We start from the raw sequence: 22,964 nt of genomic DNA on the forward strand, positions 1-22,964 counted from the left end.
TAGGAAAAGAAAAAAATGTGATTAATAAAACATCGATAAAGAAACTTTCTTAACTAATAAACATCGTTTCTTTCAAGGTTCATGTTTCGATCACCAGCCGAGCTGAGGATTGGGAGCAATCAGATAGCTTCTATCATTTTTATCTTCTCCCTACTTCAAATACCTAATCATCAGAGAAAGCACCTGTAAGACGTTATTCCACGGAAACCTTAAATTAAGTGGATAGTTTCACCTGAAAAATTCCGTGTGTTCGATTACAATAAATCGCTCACTTTTGATGCAGGCTCATCTGTTTATTTTTTCCGAAATCTACATTGTGTTTGAAGCCCGGGGTCATTTATCATATTAGTTTTCAATAATGCTTGCATTATGTTCTCCATGGGTTTAATGTGTTTATCATAAGCAAATAAAATAATGATATCCAAACATCCTTCAGGCTTTACTTTCTCGTATTATCTGACAATAAAAAAGATACAGTGGGGCATCGTTCATCATAGCGGAAATCGAGCAAACAAGGTCTCTCTCTCTCTCTCTCTCTCTCTCTCTCTCTCTCTCTCTCTCAAAAGAAATTTTGAATTGTACAACACTATTATGTGACAGGTTTTGGTTTTTTGGTTTTTTTTTTTTAAATGAAAATCATTCCTTTCTACATTATTTGATACACAATGTATAATTAATACTGTTTTACATATTTTATTTTGAATGCACAACACATTTACTGCAATGTGACTAAAAGAATATTCAGAAAACCCGGACACCTTCATCTCAAAAAGTTATCAAGTTAAATCTAAAGAAACTGATTATTTTATTTTTTTAAAAATGTTTCTTTATTGTTTATATCGACCGATATCTTTATTTAACGAATAATGTACGAAGTATGTCGGTCTATAAGATATCGACTAAGATCCTTGGTGTTTTTCTCTCCTGTTCGACATAAGGGTATCATGATATATCCTATAGAGATGAGAAAACTAAACCATTCTCCTGACTGCCGCGATGCTATAATCTTCCCGATTTTCTTTTTTTTTTTTTAAATAAAGAGGTTGTTGTCCCCCCAGGATAACACGGAAAGAAGAATGATGGTGAAATGGAAAATGATTTTAATGGCTAGATATTAAAAAAAGACATTGATCATTATCATTAAATGATATTAATTTCAGGAAATGATTACCTTTTTATTCTTTTAATTAAAAAATATTTTCTCGTTATTATATGTACAATGTATACATGTACATGTAGAGTTCAAGTTCAAGTTTAAGTTCATTTATTTCACTCATAACATATAATGTTACATGAGGTGCAGAAAAATTATATATTACAAAAGTATAAGAAAAGTAGGATTTACCAAAAAAAAAAAAACAGAACAAAGTAAACAATGAATTTGTTATAGTTGTTACATTGTAGGTAGGATGACCGACCAAATCAAATATTTTTCTAATTAAAGTACACATTTTCAGAAGTATTACATGATTTGAAGATGACATAAGTGTTCTAAATTTTAAAATATTTGGGTTTTTAAGATAATAATTACTAAACAATTTTATTCTTGCATCGGACTTATATCTATTGTGAATTTTCTTTGCTAAATGGAATTTTCTTCGTGCCGTTTTGCAACTTTTATTAAACCATGGTTTAGACTTATTTCCACCTTTCGATTTATCATTGTTTCTGGTACCGAAAGACATTTTTGCTGCATTATGAAAAGTGTCGCATATCTTATTCATTATGGAATCAATGTCCTCTTTTCTAACAACGTATATAGAGACATATATTAAATAATGAAATTGTATAAATTGTTCTTAAAAGTTAACACAATTTTAGAAATATTTAAAACAGTTGCACGGAGGACAGACGGCAACTGCATTATGTTTCGCCAAATGCCGTAATCAAACAATGTGACACGTACGTGTTCACCATGCATATACATGTATGTATGTACTGTGGTTTCATCAATATTCGTTGAATACCAATTTTCGTGGATTTCGTTGTTTAGTTGATCCACGAAATTAAATGTTCATTGAAGTGCAATTTTTATTAACATTTTGTATTGATAGTGTCATTGACCACGAATTTACGTATCCTTGAAACTGTGATTTTCACTTTATCCACGAAAATTGATGCCCTTGAAAATTAATGAAACCACAGTATGTCATTTTATTATCAATAGATAAAATGCATGAAACTTATGACTATGTACAATTTTATTCTTAAATCAACACAACGTGACCGACAACACTTACAAAAGTAAAACATTAACCTTTATAGTTCAATAACAATAATCTAAGAAGTCTCTTCGAGCACTGCCATGAAAACGTGCTCAAAAACTCGTCTTCATACATTCATAATCAACAATGCCCTTGAGCAATCAAGTTAGTGTATTTTTCTTGTACATTTCGGAGATCTATTCGAGAAGCACGTATTAAAAGACATGGAGACGAGGAAATAATAATGGGATTAAGATTAAAATTACTGCATCTGTAGATGTGTTGAAAAATGGATTAAAGTGTTCATGGACGATCACCTTTGGGTATAATCCCCAAAGACGCGCATATCAAAGCCGGGCTAGTACGACGATCAGTAAAGTATTGGAGCTCAGAATTCCCTCTTGAACGATCTGAAACCGCTAACGACGATCTCGAGTTGGCATCTCTATCATGGCGCTCGTAGATTGAATTAAATGACCATGTTCCTGTACATGAATATTGATGTACATGAAAAGGAGAAAAACCAAAACAACAAACCATGATCAGAAAAAGTTGAACATTTTGAATGATAGAGATACTCGTATTTCGTTTCCCTGTGTGCGTTTGTCCATTTCATCATTTGGTGCCGTTACAGTAGGAATCAAAATCTAGATCCGGGTTCTCCATTCCTCGCTTCATATGGAAGCAGACGTAAAAATACACTTTCTTCCATGCTTCGTTCACTTCTTTTGTGTAGTTTTCTTGCAAGCATTGTTTTAGTCCATAATTCAAGGATGGCCATAACCTCTATGAAAAATTAAAAAAGCATATGAAAGAATCTTAACTATTAGTGAATTTCAAGCAATTTATTAAACTATTTTATTTGATTGTTTTTTTTTAAATATTACATGTAGCTCTTAAAGGCATGACTTTAGAAATAATTTAGCATAAATGGTGGTTTTAAAAAGTCAAACCATGACTTTTAAGCAAAGTGGTCCTTTCATTTTAATTTTATTCTTATGGTAAACCGCTATTGACTTTTAGAGGGATACAGCTAAAACTGAATATCCGAAAAAGGAATCATAAAAGTTGCGCTTATTGCTAAATAAAATTCTAATTTTGACAAAAAGTTGATAAAACATTTAATTTGTGAATAGATAAAATCGGCAAATAACCTGACAAGGAATAATGTCATTATAATGATTACTGAGCATGATTGTCTAAGGAAATCCATCGAGCTGTTAAACTTTATATAAAGGCTTTGCGGCCGCCATCTTGCCGTCTGTAATTTGCTTCATCTCGTCTATTGAAAGATTTGAAAGATAGACGGCAATCACGTGACGCGTTCGCGTCATAAGAGCCCAAGACCAAAAATAGTAAATAAACGCATTGGAGCAGAATAAAACATTTACAACAGCCACTTGCTTTTTTTCACTCTACCTTTTAAAAATCTATTGTAATTCATACAAAAATTAACAAAAATGAAATCAACCAAGAAAACGACCTGTCTGCCTATGAATAAATTATATGAATCATTTCTTTAAATCTTTAAAAAAAATCCTCCAGTTTCTACATGTAAATGCATTGTTTATTAAATTAATATCAACTTTAAATTAAAAAAAATGCTATTTTAATTTTTTACTTCGTTCATTGATGTCTTCTGTTTACTTTTGATGTTGACTTTGCGTGGATTATCTCTTAATAATCGATTAAAACTAAAGCACGGCCTCCGCGGGCTTGCAACCGACTGACCTTGGATCGGCAAGTAGTTAAAGGGAGCATAATGTCTTACGTGCTGATTGACAAGAATGATAATTTACGTACTTTTAATTCATTTTTTAAATATTATTGATCGATTGATTCAGAAATTGATGTAAACGCGGGTTATGTACTTTTTCTGCAGTGCTAGCTACCTTCATACCCGCGTGCATGATCATGATTCGTGAAAGCATATGCATTATCATATGATTGATTAATTCCTAGCTCTCTGATTGGCTCATATTCACTATCTCCCAACAAAAAATCAGAACATTATATTCACCTGCACGTGACATAGGAGGTCAATATAACATTTGAGTTTCTCTACATTGGACTAAAAATATTAAATATCGCGTTTCTGAATCATATAATAAAAAATTACTGAAGTTTTTTTTTTCGAAAATAAAAGAATTATTGCTGTTTTTCGATTATTACGATGATTTAACTACCCTTGGCGAGGTGAATATTGTACTTTGGGGGTAGCTTAATCACCGTGCTGACATCAAAAACAGCAACAATTGTATAAAAACTTCATTTCTATTTGAGATTTTAAATTATACAGCATATAAAGTGAATACTATTGTGATTTCTGATCACTAAATTTTCAATCGACTGTGAGTATTTTTGGCGATAAACAATGCAACGTGATATGTCAACGAGTGGTGTTCGATTTATCTAATATCTTCACACGCACATCCTCTATTATAAGGACAGCCCACCCATTCTATTCATTTTAATTTATTCGAAGTTCGCTGCTATTAGCTCTATACAAACATCGATAAAAGTCTGTCATTATTAAGTACAATAAAAACCAATTTGAACTATTGACACTTTCAAGAAAATGTCAATATTATCCATTTTAGTTGGGAAATCATCAAAATATTGGTATATTTTCTACAATATATAGTATAAAAAGGGGGCACTGTCATGTTACGGGATTTTTTTTATGCCATAGCCAAGGTTTACCGAATGATAGAACGAATCGTTGAATAGTACAAGTAATCCTCAAAAGTATAACTAATGCCTCCGAATTAGGCAGGTACATGAGTGTACATTAAAAATATTTCAAGGAATGCGTACATGTATATTTAATTCATTCACGGACAGATTGGTTTAAACAGTTTACCCGTAGATCGTGATTCGACTTTGTCAATGGCTATCTGAACACAGACTTCTGAAGAAATATTTGAAAGAGAGAAAAAAGTTTGAAATAAATGAACTTTGATATATGATATCTATATTTTCCATTGTCTTTGTATGTGATAACACTGTTCTAAGAATCGACGTTTTAATGTATAGTCCAATATATACATGTACCATCAATGACTATTTTGATATTTAAACGTACAATTGCTGAAAATTATATAAATTTGAGTGATAAACAATCATTCTTTGAATATTATGAGGTGATGAAATACGCCCAGGCGTGATCAAATCTACATAATTATGTTTCATAGAAAGCTTCTGACTATATTGGGTTTAATCACCCCGACTGTATTTCATCACCTAAAAATACCCAAAGGATAATTAAATATATCTTCATTAACCAATTTTATATTTGTGGAATCAAAACCGATATTTTCAGTCGTATTTTTCAATATCATTTTTGGTGTTACATACTGCACCTGTTATATACCTATTAAATCACAGACAATGAGCTGTCTTAATAATGTCAAAGACAGAGTGTGGTAACGGGTGCTAATATTACATGTAATTAATTAAGTGTTGAATTATCACAGTTGATTCAATAATACGGTCTTAGCATGAGATCTCGCTCTCCGTATTAATATCTTTTATTATAACCCAGTGTTTGATACAAAATACGAGTCACGTCTTGAGTTCAAACTGTCAATCGTCTACAGTACAACCCAAATGTGAATTTCAAAGCAAATAAAATTTACATTACAGCTCCGTATCAACTATCGACAATGACGATTTAACCTACCCGAAGCATGTTGGGCTTCACGTGCCTTTGCACGTGCGTTTGGCCGATGGAGATCAGGACACTGTTCAGAAAGTCCGACTCCTCCAGACTCTCCACCGCGGCCCCGAGTCCCTCCAACACGGTGACAGCGTGTCGCTGCAGCATCTCGCGGTCAATGTCGTACTCCAGCTGATTTTCGTTGTTCATCTTGACAATCTTAGGGAATAGGGACTTCAAGTCGGGTTCCGATTCGAAAAACCTAGAAGATAAAATTATAATCATATAACTTTTTTATCAAATTTAACGGAAAAAAAATTGGATACCTTAAAAATTTCACTTATTGTACTTAAAGTGCCTAACAGTGTAGCACAGTGGTTTAACGACTTTACTACATACATGTATCTGTAAGTCATGAGTTAGAATCCCGCTGGGGATTTTAACATTTTTACCTTTTCAAAAAATTTTAAAACGTAATTTTTGAGGAGATATTGTAAAATTTTAGAATTAAAAACCGGTGGAAGTATTGTAAGTATAATGTACTTTAATCGACAGATGTCCCATACCACCTTAAATTTTGCACCGACAAGGGTATTTTTGTTGTTGGTATGAAAATTGTAAAATAAACTGCATGTACGTGTTGTATTAAGTAGAGTCTTGGTTTAATATCTAGACGGGGAAAAGAATGCCTGGCTAATGAGAGAACGACTAAATTCAAAGCCATCACACATCGGCGTACGCGTAACAGAAGATCTTCAGCTTGTTAAGAAGAAGAAGAAAAATGCCTTAATAATGATCTGGGTTGATTTTAATTACTTGTAGACTGTATCATGACACAAAATACATACGTACGATGCTTATTGTTATGAAACCAGTCACATCACACAAGAGGATGCACATGTAAATGAATTGGGCGCAGGTGCGATATGAATTTTTCTTTTTCTGCACCCAATCTCCAACCCATTGTGTTTGTAATGGATGCATTTTGAGAGATTGAAAAAAAATGGAGAAAAAAGATACAAAACGACCGCAGTAACGCGTCAGATGTTCTCTCTCCATATGTTGTCAATATAATAGTACTTCACGGCGTAACTAATGGGTGAATGGAATGTTTATTCATATACCGGTAGTACTATGCAGTATTTATTTTTTACTTAAACCAATGAAGAGCGAGGTTTGCGGAAGGTGATTAACAATTTAATAAAGCAATGAGACAAATCCAATGATTCACCCCTTGCCGTCGCCAGAAAATGTATTCCTATCTTAAATATGAAAAAAAAAATCGTTTAAATAAAAAAAATAATAAACCAGAGATGCCAATGCACGGAAAAGGCCTATATACAAGATCCTATAATTAAGTTAATATAATACATAATTATAGGTTATGATATAAAGAATATGCATTAATCCAATAATTATATCAAATAAAGAATTTGGAAGAATATTCGCAAAAAAAAAAATCATTCAATGAAATTGAAAATTTGAAAAAGGATTAGCCTATTCTCGCGTGAACTTTCTTTAACCAAAGCAACATTCAACAAGCTTAGATTTTCCAGGCCGCGAGCCCGGCTATAGAGATCAAATATAACGATTTCATGCAGCAGGTGGTTCTACAAGTACTGTCTTAAATCGGTTTTGTTTGGTTTATTATTCTTTTTTTTTCTTTTTTATTTTTGTTTTGGTTTGGTGAATTCCAGTCAATGACACAGAGTGTTTCTTGTGGGTAAAGCTTCGAGTTTCCTTTGAAACTAATTGTTGCACAATATGGTTTCCCAATTAAATTTTCTTTTATGTTTCCATTGTAAACTGTTCGTTTTAATTCATACCTAGTATTTACCCGTGTGTTCTCCTTCATTAGATACGGTTAAAACAAGCGCGAATGACGTAAAAGCGAGGATATAAAATTGCAAGGACGTGATAACCCTCAATTTATTTTTATTTTCTGTTTTTGTTTTAATAAGCACCATCGAAAAAATAAATTTGAGACGAAAAAAAAAAAAAATGCCTCCTAGAAGATTGGGTGCTGAAATTTTTGACAAGCACAACGACTATGCCACACAGAATTGCAAGGATGAGAATCATGGCACATCATCGCCATTGACGCGCGATTCTGGTGTAGTGCTCAGGAAAATCTCTGATTGCCAACTGCTTCTTGCTGTAACACTTTTGTTTGTATACGTCTCACCGAGACACTTTTACACGCCAGTAAGCGCGCGAAGATGAGTTCCATTGGTAATCAAAAAATTTCTGATGAGTTACACAGTTTTGGTGCAATCGCCCAACAGAGTTTTTCTAATGACGACTTGCATATATATCGTCTGCAATCAGGCCTCTTCAAAAATGACTTCATGATCCTAAGGAAATTGAATGCATCGAAGTCGCTTTGCTTTCTCCCCCATTTGAGTATAACAGATATGTATGTCTAATTCAGATTAAAAGTGGTTTGCCATTTGTTCTGTATTAAAAACAGTGCATTTCTATAATTGTGGTTATCCCTGCAGAAAACGTTCACCACAGGGATTTGTAATATCGACCAGTAACGTACAAATGCCCTTGGATTGAAGAAAGTATCCAAAATCTGGAACATTAATGTTTTAAATCTAGTCCAATGTGAGATATTGAAACTTGAATATTTACGTATTTCCCATTAAAACATGTTTCATGATTTTATATGTTTGTCAATAGAACTGTCATATATATATATTATATGTCAGTCACAAACGTCACTCAATACCTGTCCAATAATGAAGTGAAATAATTGCTATACGCACGTATATATATATATATATGCATGTATACTGTAAACCAATTTTTTATTCGCGTGCGAGAAATTCGCGAGGTTAGCGAGAGCCTAGTAGTCGCGAATATTTCTCGCCGCGAACCAATCCTTTATCTATAGTTTTTATAACAATACAGGTCTGGATAAGGCTTGGTCGCGAACCAGTTTATCGGCAGTTAATCGCGAAATAAAGTCGCCGCAAATAAAATTGGTTTACAGAATGTGCATTATATACAACTTAATAGACACACAGCTTTTGAAATCAAAATTTGAATGTATATAACTAATTGGATATAACAGCAGAATAGCATGTTTTGTGACACATTACACAAGTCACTTTTGCTGACGTCATAAGTGTTCTCTACTCTATGAAGAAAATGAATGAAAAATGAATATCAAATCAAATTTAATCAAGTAAACATGCAAACATTATTTAAACAACATCGTTTCATTTTTTTCTTCATATTATCAAAACCGATTTGGTTTGACTTTTCCTATAGCGTCACGATCATTTCTGTCAGCTACGTCATGCATAAATTATACACGCCGCCGGTGTGAAAACTATATGATTGGTTAACTCCTATTTTTAGGCCGAGTTATCAGTATACTCTTATGCAATGCCAGAGCTGAAGGATTTCTCAGAACAGTTTATTTCCCCCCAATATTATTCATTCAAAATCGACTATCCCTAATGTTTAAATTCTGTGCTAAACTCTCTCTCTCTCTCTCTCTCTCTCTCTCTCTCTCTCTCTCTCTCTCTCTCTCTCTCTGTGTAAACGGGCGTTAAACCATAGCCTCAAGCTACGGTCCAGAGTACGGCGTTATAAAAAATATAATATTTAAAAGTTGCATGTGCTAAGCGTTCATTTCATGTAAATACCGTAAATGTATAATGCACATGTATTACCTACTAACTTGCCAGTCAAAGTGATAGGTATGAATTCCTCGATTTCTACACCTTTCGATCGGCAATCGACAGTCAATAAAAGTATTGAACGATGGTGTGAAAGAACGAGACGGAAGTGGAGAGTGCAAAGAGGTTTGTACATGTGCGTCTTCATTAGGCAAGTGTCCGATTCGTTTCTCTTCTGTTGCCCTATCACTTTCGGTGTAAATATATATACTAAAATATCCACAAACCATTTACTGCAGATTTCTTTATTTTACCTGTCTCTGAACCCCCGATCACCCGCTCCATACATGAACACTGGTTTGTTTACATACATAAAAAATACAGTTCTTGATCCGCTTTCCGAGTACGGTTAAAGGTTATTTAATAGGAGAAAGTTTGGGGCGGGTAAAGCTACAATTATTAACAGTAGTAAACTAAATGAAGAATTATTTAAATGGATTATTTGCACAAAATGTGGTATGGTATGATGTAAATATTTTTAAAAATAGTGTTATATTTATACGCGGCAAATTGCCGTAAAGTTTTTTTGTACATGTAAGTATTGTATGCACTGTAGCTTAATATTTTCTAACCCAAAATTTATACACAGAGCTACAGCTATATATGATAATGTTATGTACCGTATGCATTGTTTTATCACAAGTGTACACTTTCGAAAAATAGCCCAATTTCGACAGTCACGAGTACCCATGTGAATTTTTCATTCTCTGATATGTTGTTGTTCTGTCCGTGCATAATTTAGTCTTAGTTAACCAGCAGCCAATCAGCGGTAAGCTGAATCCACCAATAAAAAAACTGTGGTTAAGGTGCGGGTATTGTTTATGTATGACGTAGCTGAAAAAGCTGAACGCGACGCGATCGGAAAAGTCAAACCAAATCGGTTTTAGTAATAAATTCATTTCGAGACCTGTCTCGATGAAAGTAAAAACAATCGGTTTACTAACAACATCTTCAACTGGAAATGAAATTCAATCAATTTTGCATCGTAAAGATATTTTTAAAAAATGTAGGAAAGAAAGCGAGTGTTGGATGGGTGGTTGTTATCAATTTTTATACTGATTAAACCTCCTCATAAAAGTTATAGTAGGATGTGGGGAGGAGGGGGGGGGGGGGTAATCAAGTTCTACTCGGCAAGGACATGTTTACGACAGAGTCCAATAGGTCATCTATGACGTCCCTGGGGTGAACATACTTAGAAACGTTAGCAGATCATCTACCTATATGGACTGTCCTTCGAGTAATTGGAGCTTAATCTAATGAAATTATTAGCCGCCAGAGTAAAAGTTAAGTAAGCATACATAATTACATTCGCTGCACCGCTTTGTAACTTCTACTGAATTAAATTGACATTATGACATATACAAGCTGCTTTGGTATTTACATATATGTACATCACTTGTTATTGTACTTTAATTAATATTCAAGGGCATCAATTTCGTGTATTTAGTAAACTACTCAATTTCGAGGAAACGAATCTTATGGATAATTATTCTTCTATAATAACATTTCGTATTATTTTTTTTAACTCCAAGAATCATTTGATTTTGGGAATTAGTTAGACAACAAAATCCACAAAAATGGGTGTTAAAAGAATATTTATTTAGTGCAAACACAGTATATTCGTGAATCCGTCCCACTCCCTCGTTTCATCCAACAGCTGTTGGAGTTAGATCTGTAAATGCTGCTAAAAATTGCAACTTGTTTATCATTATTCTAATCCCATTTTAACTATATCAATGCTCTAAACTACATGCTTTCTTATCATCCTTAATTATAAACAATATAATATGAAAATCGTATTGCTGTTATATTGCACATGAATTCGAACTTGTTTCCAATTACTGTATTAATTAAACCCATAGGTATCAAAATGTGATAATCATAAATATTTTAAAAGCTCTGGATATGTGCCATTGAAACTATTTAAAGTTCACCCCGGCAAAAATTTTCAATTTATCAAATTATCGAAAAAGGAATAACAATGTTCATCATCGCTTGTAGCATTTCTTAATATCTTCATCGTCTTCATGAAAGAGCGCAAGCATCGCGTTTCATCAGTAATTGGAATTCACCTAGCAATCTTGCGATACCATCGGCTTCTTTTTTAAAAGGAGCTAGAGAAGAAAAATTAGCACAGTCTGACCTCAAACAAAACCAATGTATCAATTATTATTATTTATCTGACTTGGCAATATGTGACTCTCTACCCCTCAGTCATCTGCTGTTTCCGTGAGCTCCACGCTTTTCAAATGAATATTATGAAAATCTCGTTTCGCAAATCATTCATTCAATATATATACGTCCGGGGGGGACAGGGAGTTGTAATTGAAATATGGCGAGCGACATTTGTGAGGCAAATGATTTCGGACTAAGTGCCCGTCGTGTCCCCGAGAAAATCTATTTGTACCCGGTCGATAAAAATCGGCAGACAACATCACAGCTTTGGATACATTCAGGCACGTGTAAACGATCTCTTATCGCCAAGCTATTGAAATTTACTTTTAAACTTTTAAAATATGTATTTGAGAGTTATTACTGTTTGTTGATTTATATTGATGATTGATTTTGTTGCATGCATAGTACAGAGGAGCAAGCACGAGTTTCATGTTCAAATCTTATCGCCAGTTCTGGCTTCATGCGTAATTCAATAACTGCGGGAGGCGCATTTTTTCCCTCCATTGTGTATTTCATGCAATTCACTTCGTGAATTATTGTGAAGCTAAAACATAGACTGAAATGTTTCAAATCTGATCTCTAGCCCGCCTTAGATTTCAAAGTTATGAAGTTAAGCGATGTGAGATACCATGTATAATTAAGTTGCCTATAACATGTATTTAATAGTTTTAATTGCAGTAATTGATTTCCCCGGAGATTCAAATAACAAAGTTCTTCATTTATATATAACCGAAAAACTGAAATTGATTATACTTGGAAAAGTCTTCCAATAACTTTTTTTCAAAGAATTATCGCATTCCCTCTTCTTTGAATTTTAATTTTAAAAAAGGGGGTTATTGATACATTTAAATCTACGAGAAAAACGAGGTTCTTCATTTTTCTGCCCCGTCAATAAGCAGACAAATTATGTTATGGAATTGTTGGAGCGATTGAAATTATATATAAAATGATATGCTCAACCTAGCTTAAATCATTCACTTATTTGACCTGAAGCCAACACTAACCAGAATATCATTAGTGGTTCTAGCAAGACTAAATTTGGTACCAGCGTAATTCCTACTCGCATCTGAGCGGATTGACAAGATACTTTTCCCGAATTTACTCGGCATAAACACGATTAATATGTTGTCGTTTTTGGTTGTATCAATTTGTTACGTCCACCGTCTTTTTTTTATTTACCCCTGTGATGAATAGGATGCATTGGGCCTTCAGATCCGACCAATCAATCAAGGGTTAGAGTCGCCACGTCGAGCACGAAGACTTGTATAGCTCGAAGTCCTTACAATACGAATGTTTCAATCAAACTGGCTAAGATGCTTTTCGCATACTCTTATGGAAGGCGTCCGTCGTGATCCTGAAAAATGCACTTTTAATCCGACTACATGGAGTTTGACTGTTGTGGACGATTATGTTTTATATGTGTTTGCTTTATCAACGCCCAATTTACAGCGGAAATTATTCGGGGGGGGGGGGGGGGGTGTTCTACCGGTGTTGGCAATTCAAATTTTTTGGTTAATAAATTAATAGGGACAGATCTTGCTAATTTCAAAAGCGATTAAGAGGCAATCATACTATGGTATTTTTTCCTGTCGGATTTTGCAATTTTGATTATTTTAAAAACAAAATCAGAGACATAAATAATGATTATTCCAAAGAGATTGGGGGTGTGGGGTGATTATGGTAGGGGTGCAGGGGTGCACAAGTAGTGTAAAAACATCAGGCTCCTCCTTTAAGACAGGAGTTTTGTAATCTTGCTAAATGTTGTTTGATGTCTGAAATTATTGAAATTGTCTTTCAAATGGTCGTGTTAACACGTCTACTTCTTAAAACAAGTATTTTTATAAAGAACATCTTATAAAAGTGTTAATTACTCAGTCTACTATATTGTTATTCGTTGAAATTTAAACTGCTCAAGGTAGGTTTAAACCTCTCCACACTTAGCTGATTTTTACTTTATTTGGTGAATGAATCACTGGACGTTATTCTAGCATATGTTCGGTAAAGCACGTATCATTATTATCATAAAATTTTACTCAACTTGAAATTAACAGCATGACTCAGGAAAATTTTAATACATTTTCCTAATATGAATAGGCAGTAGACACGCTGAATTCAAAATGCATTCGTGGACCTATCCGGGAGTATCATGCTTGCATTCTAAGCTTCATTGTAGAGTCTATACCCTAATCCAAGACTCTTCCGACTGTTCACCCCGTTTTTATCATTTGCTGTTTATATACCAACGGCAATAAGTTATGAGTAACTCAAATGATCTTAAAAAAAAAATACATGTTTACTAAATGACCTACCGGTAAGGTCAGATTCCCCCCCCCCTCAAAATAAAAAAGCCGGATACCCTGGCTGATGGGTAGTGATTTCTAAATCTAACAAGAGAACACTATGAATATAACAACAATACATTTAAATGATCTCAAATGACAGTGAAAGTACAGAAGAAGATATTATATGATCTTATACATTTTCACTATGTGGCCATATTGGCCAACACTCAAGCAACTGAATTCCTTACCTAGGGGTCATGAATTTCACCATTCAGGTAGAAGTCTTCATGGAAATCATATCCATGTAATCAGTTTAAACCCAACCCTCCCCCCGCTGTGGAGTTATGCTTTCACGCGTCCGATCGAATTTTATACATCTGGTATGAAATTCCGGTTTTATCTTTAATATTGGCTTGCTAGATGAGATCATAGATTGTGGTTGTTCATTATAAGTACAAGAAAAATATGAAAAAGAATAAAAGCCCTCGTCATAAATGGGGTTGGGAGGGGAAGTGGTGGCTGTCCATTCACATTTTTCGTCAACACACAGAATTTAATATGCCAGCGATGTTGTGATTTTGGTTGTATATCATGAAAAAGCATGGAAAATGATTTTTTGTTTACTTTGATGACCTTGCAGTTTTAAAAGATTTCTTATCACAAAACCATTTAATCAAAGGACATATATGAGAGTGAGAGTTCAGGAATACTCGCGTTGGATGGGGTAGACACATCATTATTTTTACTTTGATCAAGGCTTTAATCAATCAAACGGACGGAACGAAACTGGTTTTACAAAGCTTTTGGATAAATAATAGCAATTGGATGTAAATGAACTTTATAAAAATGAATATACTAGTAGTAATTGTTTTAAAAACTCTTTATATTCAACAGAAAAGTTATTCTGCTTTTTAACCATTTTTTTTTAAATTTCTGTTTTTTGATAATAAAATTAACTTAGATTTTCTAACCTTGAAACAACAAATCTATTAACTACATATACTACAATAGTTTTTTTGACAGAATTTATGTTGTTAAAAATTCATGCACTAGTTTATGGACAGAATATTTGTTGTTGAAAAGTTACGTATTCCAATCTTCAGTGTAATTATGTCAGACTTATTATCACAAGACACGTCTTTTCAAAATGTGCTAACAAATATTCCAATAACACCTTTAGAATGTAAATTTTCCATTGCGTTAATCCGGATGCTATGGGGAAAATTAAGCTTGCGCATGAACTGGCTGGTTTCCTGTGCGGGATTATAGGTAGCCCAGGGAACCAGACTAGCACACGTTTATCTTAATATTGCAAAGTTGTTGGTTAACAGTACAGTAAGTATTCCTTTTAAAGAAATGGTCGGCATGTGATATGAGCTGTCAGCATCATGGGATAAGTTAAAGTTATACCAAAAACTACAGTATGGATCAAATAGCATAAACGTTGATGATAAAATTTTACTTTTAGTTGACGAGGCTAGTGCACTTGATTAAAATTGTTTACGCATGTAAGCATTGTTGAATAATTAAGCGACTCCATAAAATACATGATTGAATAAAAATGTCACTGTACAAAAGTTTAAATCTTAAGAAAAATGCATCAAAATAAGAAATTACAATGTAGAACCATTTTAACAAGACCTTGCTTTTTCAGTAGGATGTAAAGATCTTATCTAGTATTTCTTGCGTCAAAACAAGTTAAAATGACGCTGGTTTCAAGAAAATTATACACCGATTGCCTTCGCTCAAAAGTTAGACAAATCCTGTTGATTTCAAAGAGTCGTGGCTGAGTGGCCTGCAATGAAATAGACAGGCCTACGTCACATTGCTGTTTGACACAACTACCCAAAGTCCAGTCTCTTGTTAAGATTGTTCTAATGTCTCTGCATAGTTAACAAAGTAGTGCGAGACGTAATGTTTGCGCAAAAAGTGAAATTCGCCGAATGCCTAATACTTTACATGTAATATTCATCATTACAATCCATAAGCATGTTAAAAGTATGAAGCTTTTAAATTCTCAAGTACAAAGTCAGGGCTATTCGTGATAAAGGCACTTTATCCAGGCTTGCTACAATGATATTCATCATAACACTTTTGCAATTAGAGGTCTCCCCTGTAGATGTCTTAAATAGAAAGCAGGGGGCAAGACTCTGATAATCTTAAGGTTTTCACGTTTCCGTTAGAAACCCATGCATATGGTCCACGTATTGCAGTCCTTTTGTAAAGGACAGCAACTTGTATTATGAAAAATAGACTTCTCAGATATTCAGAATTTTTATTAATATGGACTTCCTGGAGCGCTAATCACGTAAGCAAGTAGCGATTAATGACATCGGTAAAACAAAAACAAGTAAGTTATTTTAAACGGTAGCTTGAGGCGAAAATTCTAATCATGAAACAAGCTAGCTTGTTGCTCTGTCATCTCCCGATAGAGAAACCGGTCTGTAACAACTCCTAGGAGTACCTTTTTGTACTAAACGCTTGAGATATTTGCAGAGTCAAGCGTCGAGAAACAGTTTTGAGGCTCACACGATAATAAAATGTAGAAAAATCAACTTTATAATAAGGGTCATAAGAAAAAAAAATCACCATCATTTAATAATGAAAATATGTTACAGAATTAAAAAAAAATTAAGAACCAATTTAAATTTAGAATGTTGAAAATAATGAACATTGTCTACATTTTGATGAATTCTATTTAATTTAGTAAGTATTTTATTCAAGTATATATGAATACATTGAATTGGATTGAACAGCAGGCACAATGCCTATATATGTTCTCTCCTTTATGATGTTTTCTGACAAAACGTTTAAATCATAACTTAACATTTATGAGATTGCGCAGCTGGAAATTCTCAAGATTAATTGAGAAAACAAACAAACTGCATAACAAAATAATACAATAAATTGGTCTTGTTACAGGATGGTTAAACATTTAAATCTGCATAGTCTGAAGTGTCTTAGCTAAAAGCTTCTATTCATTTTTTTTTCGGAGTAAAAGTAAAATTATTTGACACCTGTTTTCCCCACAACTGTTAGATAGAAATAAAATTTGGTGTTATGATTAATAGTCAATTTCATTTTCAAATAAACATTTGTAGGAAGACACACATTACTTCATCCAACCTTCAAAAGACACATAATCTTTAAAATTTCAAGAGAAAAAAAGTCTGCCATATGAACCAATGCACTTTCCAGCCGCTCAGTACTTTGATTTTTAAAGAAAACGTGCACAGATTTCACGACAATGTCATTTGGTTCCATTGATTGAAAACTTCTGCTAACCACGGCCTGTTAATATCTGCATCCTCATCAAAGATCATGACCACAGGTTGTGTGGTCAAATTTCAGTTGTGTCATAATATCGGATTCGGGCTACACAATATAATCCGAATTTCCTTTGTCTAGAAAACGAGTCATGATATGGGGATATTAGGTCATACATGGAATTTGAAATTGGTTACGTTCCCTATAACCAATATGTTTAAATCCATTTGAAAGAGTATAGTATTTAAATATAAGGGGATATAGGATCTATAGGCGCAGGTTATGAAATTACATAATTGAGTTAATTTTTTAAAAAGAATGTTTTTATAATGTATAATTATATCTTTGTACAAGTTACATTCTTTTTTAAAGCGAAAAAAAGCACAACCATTGCAATTTTCCCAAAGGAAATATCTTAAGTTTCTGCGCTGAACTGATTGCGCAATCTAACACTTTAATACCAAGACGTGTTAATTAAACCATTTGAAAGAGATATATGGACTTATGCTTTCATTTAGTGGATAAAAATATTTTGGCAGGTAATGGTGAGTAATGTGTACAACTGTCAATAAATCCCCCTGTGTGTGTTTTATGACTGAAAAGAAATGCAATTAAAAGCCCGAATATCGATGTGAAAAATCACTGGATATGTGTAAACAATTTTCTTGAGTTGGTACATTGTAGCACTTTATGGAATACAAATATTGATGTTTTGAATACATCATTATTCAATGTATTTCACTTATGAAAACAGTGTTCATATACATAGAGAAACCTTGAGTGACAACGTCTCTCTCTCTCTCTCTCTCTCTCTCTCTCTCTCTCTCTCTCTCTCTCTCTCTCTCTCTCTCTCTCTCCTTCTAACTTTTCTAAAAGTTTCGACAGTCATTAGAATTTTTATTCGATAACTTTTATGAATCGGAAAAGGAACGCTAAAATATCCACAGATATCACAAATACTCACATATTGCATGTAAATATAATATTTTCTCTTTTGATATGTGAAAAGTGAAAATGTTGATTAATTTAAAACTTTAATGCTAAAAAATAATCCTACTGAAGAATGTGATAGCTAGTTTTTATAACATTGAACCAGATTCTAGTCATGTTAGAGAATCACAATACTCTATAAAAAAAAATGTTAATGTTTGTAAATTAAAAAAATGAAAATATCGACCTGTACACTTTACAATGTACTAGCAAAATAGTTTGCTCAGATAAGCGATACGGCCCATTGGTCTCGTGTTCAGTTTTATTTTTTTAACAACATTTGTTTAACCTCTGTTAAAACCGAGGAACAGTTCTTTCTAAATTTTGTTATTCATTTATTATATGAAAATAAAGTTTTTTAATATGACATGTGAGTTAGTAATGATTCATGCACATACATCCGTTTTGCTTTCAAATTGATTATTTTGTGTTAATTGTATTTTTTATTATATAAGATGAAATTAAAACAAGATTGGAAAACGACATTTTACATGTATTATGTAGAGTTATACATTACATAAAAAAGTTTGAATCCTTTAATAACAAATATCGTTTTTATTTAAATCACAAGTATGTCGTGTCGCAAGTGATTATAAACGCTGAAATCGTGCGTTTTTCTTTTGAATGTTCCGTCATAGTTGGTATGGCAGCTGTTAAACCTTAGATAAAGCAACTGCAGGTACGTGTAGTTAAATGTGGCATTTAGTTTGCACACAAATAAACAAAAAATGATATCGGCATTACCTTGCTCGTCAAAATGTAATGATTTATCGCAGATGAAGCCAATCCAGCTTAATCCTTTTTATTTACTTAATCGTGCCTGCCCATTGGAGATCTGCTGTTTATTAATCATAGATCCCATGAGAAAAATTCAAATTTTTTTTTTTACATGTTTTTACGAAAGGAATTCAAAAAATAAGGGACAGCTTATGTATTTAAAAAAACTGATTCAAAAAAACTTACCTCATAAAAACACATAATCCTAGCTTGCCAAGATCATCTTTGATCAAATCCCAGGAGTTTTGTACTAAATGAATTTGTCTCACTGTCAAATATTTGCCAAGCTCTTGTCCTTTAACCTTAGGTGGCACCGGACACGTGATAGCTTGATTCCCCATCGCTGGTCACCCGAATGTTGGGTTGGTTGGTCTGTCCTCTCAAAATTTAAAAAAAAAAGTCACAAACTTTCACAACCGTGGTGCATTTGCTTTAGTGTGTTTTTTGCTCTGTCTCATTGAGTGTCTTGTCTCTTGAAGTCGGTCCAGCTTTCCTCGGGGATATTCCGTTGCAGTCCCAAGTGTTAGTCAATAGTATCGCTCTTCCGCCGACCTTACTACAAAGCTTCTTGTCACTCGGTGAAAGCAAAAATCATCGTTCTCGGATAAATGTTGCTCTTTATAATGACATTCTCCTCTCCAGCAGTCGGCAAACAATGTTTCCTCGGAGCCGTCCAATCAAATCGGTTTTCAGTCGTGAGAGTGAAATTCTAATCAAAGTGTGCGAAATACAAAAACAATTAAAAGCAACGGCGAATACAAGTGTTGCAATTATTAGTGATCTGGATTCCTCGCTGCGTGATAGACCATTCCATGTGACTAAGCCATTAAATTCTCTCTCTCTCTCTCTCTCTCTCTCTCTCTCTCTCTCTCTCTCTCTCTCTCTCTCTCTCTCTCTCTCTCTCATACGTTTGATATCATTTGATCTACTTTTTATATGCTTAGCAAACTTTGTAGGAAAATTATCTTTTAATACCACATTTGACCTCCAATTGAACACAAAGATGTATGACAGGTTAATTATACCCCTGCTATATGAATGAAATCTAATAATTTATCGACACTGTCCTCCGTACGAGAATGTTGAACTCTCTCTCTAGTTAGCCAACAGCTGAGACAGAATTAATGCAATGGAACGCATTTGTAACTATACAGAAAATTCCGCAATATCCCACTGACTGAACTGAAGATGGAAAAACAAAAATGCTCCCACTCACGCCGCTATAATTCATTCAACAATCAACTAGAGTATTTTAAAACAATGAAATTATTGAAAAGGAAAAAACAAATTACGTGCTCCAGGCATTTCTAATCCTGATGAATAAAATCAATTAAATGATCTTCCAAATGTATTTCCAAGCTAATGATCGCACTATGTATCACTAATGATAACTCTTCTATATATACAATCAATGCAAGTTCTGTAAAGTATACCTAAATATACCCTAATATTTCGATTATACAACATTAGTTTACTTCTATTGCATTTAATGTGTAATCGCAAATTAACAACCTGCAAAGAATTGTTATTCATGTACATAAACAAGACTTACTAGTAATAAAAAATATAGAGTAGAGAGATTGACGTAGTTTTGATAAAAAAAAATGCAGCCAGACAATATTTGTACTACTAAGAATTTGTGTGATGTAAAACTTATAATCCTTTGTGCAGCTGTTATACTATGCCTTTCACAGAAGACGGGAAGTAAGCTAGTGTTATACAATAATATTCTATGAAAAACATGTTAATTAGTTTTCCTCAAAACAACTGTTGTTTTGTTTTGCAAAATAATTATACATCACTGTTAATAAAAAAAACTGTTTTCTATAGAGTAAAAGCGAAGAAGTAAATGCTAGCTAAGCGAGATAATCAACATATATACTGTGTGAACAATACGTGTTCTGCATCCTAGCAGTTTTTGTTTTCTTGTGGGTTTTTTTTGTTTGTTTGTTTGTTTTTTTGTTTTTTTTGGGGGGGGGGGGGGTTAGAGAGAGATGTACATGTCTGCCACACTATTTGGTAAGTGTATTAAACGTATTCCAAGCCCATCTACGAACGTACATACTTGCCTTTATGAAGAATGACCGAGTTTTACAAACGTACCAGATTCATTCATTCATTCATTCGTTTTAAAAATCATGAGAAATCATGTGCATAAAACGTTGAGATTTGATTTTGAAATTTGATTTTTTATCAAATAAATTTTTTTTTCACAAACTTAAGTCTTCACATGTATACTTTTACACTGTTATCAACATGGTTTTATTTTTTCCGATCAAAAATTGTGTTTACCCTCAACTATTATTCTCTTTTGAGAAGTGGACAGGCATAGCCTACATCCACTTCTCTTCGCAAGCCCTCATAAGACGGTCTACGCTTCGACCCATGTTTTGAGTCCAATTTCCCTGAATTTTCGTAACAGACCTATTATTTCTACATTTTAAACAAACAAATCCACACTAACCCGCTAGCAAACCATTTTCTTAACTTCTACATTCCGGGTTTAAATTATGAGACCTCTCGCTATAGGTGGTTTAAAAAGTAGAAAAATTATAGTCGGAAAAACCGGAAAATATTGTTCGGATTGTGGACTTTAGATTAAAGGTATTTTTATTATAGTTTAAAGAGGTTTAAATAGTGGGTTTACAATTAAAGACAAATTAACAAAATATATATGATTAAATAAGTAACTGTTGCACGTAAAAACAAAAAAAACTCTTTATTTTAATCTTTGTTGCTTGCTATATTAATCAATGTTCGTTTTAATGTTTGAAAACAGATGTAGAGCAAATTTGTCACCAAAAGAGATTATTAAAAAGGGAACAAATACAACTTTATAATTTTGTGACTCAGTATTTGTTTGTACATTGTAAGGTTAAGTTGATTCAGTAACGTTTTCTACATTACTGTCTTTAGTAGGTTTCCAATTTTATCCGAAACACAAACATTTAATCTGCGCTGACCTAGATAAACAATGTGATACACAAAATTTAAACCCGGGATGTAGAAGTTGGGAAAATGATTTGACAACGGGTTAGTGTTGATTTTTTGGTAATACATAGATGCAATAATGTTTAAAATGTAGAAATAATAGGTCTGTTACGAAAGTTCAGGGAAACTGGAGTCGAAACATGGGTCGAACCGTCTTCGGTTCCGACATTTACACGATTTCCAGAATCAAAATATGAGGGCTTGCGAAGAGAAGTGGATGTAGGCTAAGCCTGTCCACTTCTCAAAAGAGAATACCTCAACTATCTAATTGGTGAATGACTTTCATCCCGATATTACAAGATGAGCCGTTCCAAGCGAAAACCCCTTTATCGCAACTGATTGTTTTTTTTAAGTCACAAAGGAAAACACAACGTCATTTTAAAAAAAATTGATGCATTGCAGGTACAATGTATATACTGTTAAAGTGTTACATCAGCGCTAGCATGGACACTTTTATAAACCTACTGAAAATATAACCGGACAAAGATAATGACTGTGAGAACGAGATCACAATTCAGAAGTAAACTTCATTGGAGAACGCAGTTCGCAATTCAAAACATGCCCCCCCCCCCCCCCAACAGAAGGAGCTGAAATTCTCGAGAGCGCCTACATGTACATGTACTACTAATCAGCTATTACCACTGTGTCAAAAGGGCGATGGTGTATATAGTATCTTTTAGTTCGAGATACCAAGATCCTTCCATGAATACACTACAATGTATATTATTCTTTCCCTTTTTCAGTGGGCTTTCAGTTATTTTTGGATTACGCTTTGTCATTCTGAAAAAAAAAATGGATTCGGGCAATGAATTCTTCCAGATTTTGTATTATTCTGATCTTTTTTTGTAAAAACCCAACCTCTTTCTTTTGTTTGTATTTTGATTTTTTTTTTTGTCGTCGTCAACTCTACTCTGAATAAAGTAAGAAA

At 33.5% G+C, this 22,964-nt stretch overlaps 1 protein-coding gene across 1 annotated transcript; it reads right to left on the reverse strand.

The window, feature by feature from the left end:
* Positions 1-2,477: 2,477 nt before the first annotated feature.
* On the reverse strand, positions 2,478-19,526 carry LOC105337182 (neuroglobin). The gene is made up of 3 exons (XM_034470718.2): positions 19,232-19,526; positions 5,887-6,124; positions 2,478-2,990 (listed from the first exon to the last, which is right to left on the reverse strand). The coding sequence occupies exons 1-3, from the start codon at positions 19,384-19,386 to the stop codon at positions 2,820-2,822; spliced, it is 564 nt and encodes a 187-aa protein (XP_034326609.1). The 5' UTR covers positions 19,387-19,526; the 3' UTR covers positions 2,478-2,819.
* Between the last annotated feature and the right edge of the window lie 3,438 nt (positions 19,527-22,964).

The sequence above is a fragment of the Magallana gigas genome, chromosome 6, assembly GCF_963853765.1.
Source record: "Magallana gigas chromosome 6, xbMagGiga1.1, whole genome shotgun sequence".
Classification (NCBI taxonomy): Eukaryota; Metazoa; Mollusca; class Bivalvia; order Ostreida; family Ostreidae; genus Magallana; species Magallana gigas.

Bases quoted from the DNA above. Each gene is read 5' to 3' on its own strand.
- LOC105337182 (XM_034470718.2), bottom strand. From the start codon at position 19,386: ATGGGGAATCAAGCTATCACGTGTCCGGTGCCACCTAAGGTTAAAGGA. The intron at 6,125-19,231 runs GTAAGTTTTTTT...TTTATCTTCTAG, and splicing joins GGATTATGTGTTTTTATGAG to GTTTTTCGAATCGGAACCCG. The intron at 2,991-5,886 runs GTAGGTTAAATC...AATTTTTCATAG, and splicing joins TGAAGCCCAACATGCTTCGG to AGGTTATGGCCATCCTTGAA.